The sequence below is a fragment of the Cheilinus undulatus genome, linkage group 22 (assembly GCF_018320785.1).
Source record: "Cheilinus undulatus linkage group 22, ASM1832078v1, whole genome shotgun sequence".
Taxonomy (NCBI): domain Eukaryota; kingdom Metazoa; phylum Chordata; class Actinopteri; order Labriformes; family Labridae; genus Cheilinus; species Cheilinus undulatus.
Genome location: NC_054886.1, coordinates 30,153,081 through 30,160,535, shown reverse-complemented (window position 1 = coordinate 30,160,535; position 7,455 = coordinate 30,153,081). Strand labels below are relative to the sequence as shown.

General features: G+C 41.3%; 1 protein-coding gene across 1 annotated transcript; it reads left to right on the top strand.

Annotated features, from left to right (window-relative positions):
- The first annotated feature begins 4,184 nt into the window (after positions 1-4,184).
- Positions 4,185-6,004, top strand: LOC121504326 (galactose-specific lectin nattectin-like). The gene is given in 5 exon segments (XM_041779038.1): positions 4,185-4,245; positions 5,022-5,131; positions 5,409-5,543; positions 5,634-5,742; positions 5,937-6,004. Coding segments are annotated over 5 exon segments (483 nt in total).
- The last annotated feature ends 1,451 nt before the right edge of the window (positions 6,005-7,455 follow it).

Sequence of the window (7,455 nt, the reverse complement as noted above, 5' to 3'; positions counted from 1 at the left end):
AAGAAACAAGCTTCAGAGAATCTGATAAGATTCTGAAGTATTTGTTTAGACAAAGATACAGCATCTGTTAAACATGTTCTCACCCTTGGATAGTTTACCCTTTTATTGATTTTATACATCAATCATGGTCAATATAATTTTGCTTTTTTTTTTTTTTTTTACCAAAAAAACATGAAAAAACTCTTTAATGTCAAAGGGAAAACAGATTTCTCTAAAGTGATTGTCCTTAAAAATATGTAAGATCAGTGACTGCATGAATATTTACCACCATCAAAGTGACTGATCTAATTCAACAGAAGTTCAACCAGTTGGTGCTAGTTGTCTCACAATTAGTGATGAGTGCACTCAATGTGTCTGAATTGACTGGAGTATAAAGACACCTGTGTGGAAGGTCCAGTCACTGGTTAATCTGTATTCCTGGCTACCATTACAACATGAACATAAAAGAACACTCCAGGAAACTCAGAGAAAAAGTTATTGAAGAGTCTAAGTCAGGGGATGAATGAATAAAAAAATTCAAGGCCCTGAACATCCCCCAGAGTTCAGTTAAATCCATCATGAAGAAATGAAAAGAATATGGCACATGTGTAAATGTGCCTAGATCATACCGTCCTCACAAACTGACGGAGCGTGCAAGACGAGTGAGAGAGTCCACCAAGACACCTATGACTACTCTGAAGGAGTTCCAAGCTTCACCAGCTGAGATGGGAGAGACTCTGCAGACAACAACTGTTGGCCGGGCTCTCCACCAGTCAAAGCTTTATGGGAGAGTGGCAAAGAGAAAGACACTTGAAGAAAACTCATATAAAATTTGGAATAGAGTATCCTTAAAGGCATGTGGGAGACTCCATGGTCAAGTGGGAGAAAGTTTGTTGGTCTGATGAGACCAAAATGGTGCTTTTAAGCCATCAGACAAGAGGCCAAACACACCATCCCCACTGTGAAGCATGGTGGTGGCAGCATCATGCTGTGGGGATGCTTCTCAGCTGCAGGCCCTGGAAGGCTTTTAAAGGTAGAGGGTAAGTGAATGCAGTGAAATATAGGAAAAGTCCTGGAGGATAATCTTACTCATACGCCTTCAAACAAAGTGTTCTTAGCCAACAGGAAGTGCCCGTGAAGACTCTGCTGCACCCTCTGCATCTCGATTGGTTGAAAAATTAAGTGTCCAGATTCACGATTTGACATGTTTCTCCACCAGTATAACTATTTTTTGGGAAATGTAAGCGCTGGGGGAAAATGACATGGCAACCATTCAGTGAACAAAAACAATTAAAAACAACGTATTTATAAGACTGGGGTGGTGGTTCCCCTCTTTAAGAAGGGAGACCGGAGGGTGTGTTCCAGTTATAGAGGATCACACTTCTCTGCCTCCCCGGTAAGGTCTATTCAGGGGTCCTGGAGAGGAGGGTCCGTCGGACAGTTGATCCTCAGATCCAGGAGGAGCAATGTGGTTTTTGTCCTGGTTGTGGAACAGTGGACCAGCTCTACACTCTCGGCAGGGTCCTAGAGGGTGCATGGGAGTTTGCCCAACCAGTCTACATGTGTTTTGTGGACCTGGAGAAGGCATTCGACCGTGTCCCTCAGGGAATCCTGTGGAGGGTGCTCCGGGAATATGGGGTACCAGACCCCCTGATAAGGGTGGTTCAGTCCCTGTACGACCGGTGTCAGAGCTTGCCAGAAGTAAGTCGGACTCGTTTCTGGTGCGGGTTGGACTCCGCCAGGGCTGCCCTTTATCACCGGTTCTGTTCATAACTTTCATGGACAGAATTTCTAGGCGCAGCCAGGGCGTCGAGGGCGTCCGGTTTGGTGGCCTCAGGATTGGGTCTCTGCTTTTTGCGGATGATGTGGTTCTGTTGGCTTCATCAGGCCGTGACCTTCGAATGGTTCGCAACCGAGAGTGAAGCGGCTGGGATGAGAATCAGCACCTCCAAATCTGAGGTCATGGTCCTCAGTCGGAAAAGGGTGGAATGCCCTCTCCAGGTTGGGAATGAGATCCTGCCCCAAGTGAAGGAGTTCAAGTATCTCGGGGTCTTGTTCACGAGTGAGGGAAGAATGGAGCGAGAGATCGACAGGCGGATCGGCGCGGCGTCTGCAGTGATACGGTCTCTGCACCGGTCCGTCGTGGTGAAGAAAGAGCTGAGTTGAAAGGCGAAGCTCTCGATTTACCGGTCGATCTACGTTCCCACCCTCACCTATGGTCATGAGCTGTGGGTCGTGACCGAAAGAACAAGATCACGGATACAGGCAGCTTTAATGAGTTTCCTTCACAGGGTGTCTGGGCTCTCCCTTAGAGATAGGTTGAGAAGCTCGGCCATTCAGGAGAGACTTGGAATAGAGCCGCTGCTCCTCCACGTTGAGAGGAGCCAGATGAGGTGGCTCGGGCATCTGGTCCGGATGCCTCCTGGACGCCTCCCGGGTGAGGTGTTCAGGGCAAGTCCCACTGGGAGGAGACCCCGGGAAGACCTAGGACACGCTGGAGAGACTATGTCGCTCGGCTGGCCTGGGAACGCCTTGGGATCCCCCAGGAAGAGCTGGACGAAGTGGCTGGGGAGAGGGAAGTCTGGGTCTCCCTGCTTAGGCTGCTGCCCCCGCGACCTGATCTCGGATAAGCGGAAGAAGATGGATGGATATTTACTTTTAGATCTTACACATCTTTGTAATTTCTTCCTTAAATATTTCAGTCCAGAGGATGGGAGAGGACTTCAAGACGCCACTGTCTCCATCAGCAGGCTTCCTGCTATCCAGGAGGGCTACCAGCAGAGGAGAAAAAGGGCTACACCATACCCCGCCACAGCCCCTGCTCCCAGACCAGAAGAGGAAGAAGAAGAAGAAGAGTCAGTGGAGCAGACAGGGTGCATGGCAACACAACACCTCAGGCTCAGGAGCCAGGTGTTAGGTGGAATGGACCTGAGGAGAGACACTGTCCACCTGCTTCCACATTTCTCCCCCCAAGAGAGTCCCTGGAGTACAAGGCTTTGTGAATGGAAAGTACTCTCCTGCACAGATTTTCAGATTGGTACAAAAAATGCCATAAAGCCCTGGGTCTGTCCTGTCCTGACCTGCGAGTATAAATGTAAATAGTATAAACATATACTTTTTAAGATAGTTTGCACTTGCTGATCATTTGCATTAAGCATGTTTTTCTGTTGTTTTGTTTGCACTCTGCTCATTTGCATTGGAAATATTTCCATTTTGTGTTGTTTATCAAAATGATTTGCACTTTAATTGCATCACAATATTTCTGATCATGTGTTTGTGAGGATCATTTGAACATTTTAAATATGAAAACAATATATTTTTCTTTCTGGTAAATACGGTTCATTTGCTTGTGAGGAGAAATTTTATAGACATTTGTTGCATTAGTTTCATTTGCTGTTGATGCTCAAATAATAATTTACATGAAAGTCACATTTGATTCAGTGTCCGTTTTTGATGACAATTCAATCTTTGTAATAATTTTCTAAAAATGTTTTACCCATCTACTGGATAAATAAAACTAAATGAAAGAGTTCAGTGAAACAACACCTAGGATAATTTTATAACAAATAACTGTAACTTACTGAGAAAACGTCAGACATGAACACAAACTTGTCCCAAGCCCTAAACATCAAAGTGAAAGTTTCTAAAGAGTGAAAAAAAAACTTCCTTGGGTTGTGTCAGTTCAGATTAAAAAAAAAAAAAAAAGCTTTTAAATTTCTACTGGCATTTTTATTCTTATTTTTATAATTCCATCTATTCTGAGACCAAGTAAATTAAAGTTTGCAGTCTAAATGAGCTAGACTGAAACTTGATAAAAATGATATATGACTTGATGGTAACTACTTAAAGAAGGTTTCTAAAAACAAAATGAATGTAAAAGAGTGAGGCGCCCCCAGAATGCCCTGAGTCTTTAAGGTTTAATTCCAGGACTCTAATCTGACAGTTTAGTTGTGAAGTTTAGAGAAAGCACAACATGTGCTTGTTTCTAAAGCCACTCCTCTTGATATTTGTGTTTGAATGCCACCCAGATTCTTTGGAACCTTCCACAAGATTCTGAGGTATTTGTCTAGACTAAGATATCAAGATAAGATAACTGTATATAAGAGATGCTCTGTCCACCATCTCCACACAAGAAGCGAAGAAGACGAATCTGGGAAGAAAGACAAAATCCATTCATCACTTCTACTACCTGCATCAACTCAGCCATGAAGACGCTGGCCATGTTTCTACTCATCTGTGCCGTGATGGCCCTGACTAATGCTGCTGGTGAGTTTAACAGAGAAATTTGACATTTTAGCATACAATCGCTGTTCTTTTATGGAGAGAAAACTATGTGTAAAGTCAGTCACTGACTGTTCTGTTAAACCTTTCAGCTTTCCCCACAGACAGAGCCTGATGTGAAGATGCGAGAACCATCATTTCAATTTTTTAAAAAAGTCAACAGAAAAGGCTCCCTTTTAATTTTTCTTTTTTTTTTACAGTGAAAATGATCTGATGAACACTACCCAAAATCAAGTTATTTAGCATTCTGTAGCCAAGAATAAAGAAAGATGTCCTTTTGTCCCTCCTTTTTTTAGTCCTTTTCCTTGGAAGTTTTCAAGGATAGTGGACAACATAGAGAGACTGAAAACTGAGATATTATTGTGCATGCAAAGTACAGATGAAAAAAGTCAATGACTGTTGTCATATCCATCCAACTGTTGCAGAAGCAGTGTCTGATGAAAAGACAGTGGAAGTATCCATTCAGGAAGATGAGCTGGCATTCTCTCTAGTTTTAGAAAACTGAAAGACCTTGAACCAATATGAGACAGAGTAGAGCTAAAAAGTTTCATTCTATTTTCTAAGTCTATATTTCAGTCTTCAGGTATAATGTCTCATTTTCTGAGTTAGTTATGTGAAGTTATGTGTCTTCTCCTGTTTTTGAAACATCTTTGTTGTGAATTGCTGCTGAAAACACCAAAATGGTCTAGTGGCATGTGCCTCACTTTAGATCTCATAGGATTCTCCTCCAATCATCATTTCTTTTGCAAATTTGTATGCAGGTGAGAATCACATCCTCAAGAGATCAATATTTTGTCCCCACGGATGGAGTGGTTACAAGGGCCGCTGTTTCCTCTACATGCCAACACCAATGACTTGGGCTGATGCTGAGGTAATCAGAGTTATTGGATTAAATGTGACAATACAGTGACACTTGAATAGTTTTCTTTAACTTCTTGTCCAGCAAAGGTTGTTAATTGCCATAGTTTTTGAATTATTGAAGTTTTATTTAAGTGTCAAGATATTGCGGAAAATCTTCTGGTAAAATGATCTAGAGTCCATGTTTGGTTAAAAAAATCAATCTACCTAAAACCAAGAGACTGTATGTGGAAACTTAGTGTGTAATACACCACTCCATGCCTCTATCTGTGGATTTTTCGTCCCTTTAGAAAACCTGTCTGAGCTGAGGGGGACACCTTGCGTCGGTGCACAGCACTAGTGAGCATAACTTTATTCAGAGATTGATCCTGAGCATCACTCATTCATATCCACTCACATGGCTTGGAGGCTCAGATGCAGAGCAGGTACGTTACTGAAGACTAAAACCAAAATGTTACTGAAAGCTTCCTTCAGCCCATGATGTCCATTTTCGTTATCGGTGCTCTGTTTTTTAGGAGGGTACCTGGTTCTGGAGTGATGGTGCTTCTTTTGACTTCACCTACTGGGCTAAGGGCCAGCCTGATAACTATTTTCAGGCTCACTGTCTGGTCATGAACTATGGAGGTAAATTTATGTACAGCTTTTCTTTATTTTCTGAGGTCTGAGGTCTAATACAGACATTGTTACACACATTAGCATGTGCAATCATCAATTTAAGTATTGTACCTGAAGTTTAGATACTTTACCTCCTTACCTGAGTTTAGACGAGCCATTGGTAGTCAGTTCATCCCTAATAACCTCTCTCTGTCTGTTCACAGATGACAGGGAATTTGATGATCAGTGCTGCTCTGACAAAAAGCCATTCCTCTGTGCAATGAAACCGTGAAGTCTCTTTGGATGACAGAGGCACCTACAGTACAAAGGGCATTTTCTTAGCAATGTCCTTTCAAATACTTTTCAAAGTCTATAATTTCCTTTATAATGTCTAATCCAAAGAATCAGGTAGATAAGTATCATTATAATCTCTCACCCTGGAAAATTTCTGTAATTTGATGGTAATGGGATGTTTTCATTTTCTGATTTTAACTGTTTTTCCTCTCAGCAACACAATAAAGTCCTAAGCATTAAAAAAAAACTGCCGTTCTGACTCTGAATAGATCATGGTTCTTTGATTAATCGCCTAAAGCATGGGGTTGGTGTTGGGAGTTGTTGCCCTGCAGTGGTTCATCTCCTATCTAGTCCATAGCTACTGTGTGAGCAGCAGCACCACCTACTGGTAGACTGAACACAGAGCATCACAGTCCTCCTCTATTTTACAGACATGATGACAAGTATAAAACACAACAGAAGATCAATATTCAACACCAACTGCAGATTTATTGGAATATTCAGCTTCTGATTTACATTTCATCATCAGTGTAACAGTTATTCTTTAACACTAGAAAGTCCAGAATTCAAAACCTACAAGAAAAACTCTGAGAGGTGATTTAGATGACTAGATTACAAACTCTGTAACCTCTGATGATAGACACCCAGTACAAACAAAATTACATTTAATGAAATGTTCATTTAAAATGAACTTTTTAGTATTATTTGTCATCGCATACAGCACACTGTTATCACTCCATACAAAAGCAGCTATATTTACAAAAGATAATGAATTAAACCTCGCAGAATGATCAAATGATAACTGGTTGTATCTGATTTTAAAATGAAGCATTTAATTTTGATTCTCTTTTATTCAGATGCTGACAGGCCATAGGTAATCACTAGATCTTTAATGTGACCTCTGTTATGGGTGGGCTGTGTAACATGTTGGATAAAATTCATACAATTAATTTGGTTTAAAAATTCTAAGATAAAATAGTCTGATTGTCTACATGAAGATTAAAATCACCTAAAAAAATAACTCTGTCATATTTAGAGTGGATAAAAGAGAGCAGCTCTGAAAATGCTGTCATTAAAGAGGTGCAACGTTTAGGTGGTCTATAGATGGTTAAACATAGTATGGGAGGAATGCTAAAAACAAAGGAGTGATATTCAAAAGATAAATACTCATCACATAAAATGTCTCTAAAACCATGGTGTGCTACAGACTTGTGGCTGTCCCCCCTCCTCTTTTACCTTGTCTTGAAGATTATGAAAATTGGTAGTTAGGGAGGGAGGCTTCAGTAAGGGTTGCAGGTGCATCAGTGCTGAGCCAAGTTTCAGTTAGAATCATAACATCAGTATTATTTTCTAAAATCAAGCCATTAATAAGACAACCGTTGTCTAAAAGAGATCTCACATTTCAAAAGGGCCATGTTAAGTGTAGTGTGTGATGTTTGGGGGGTCAGA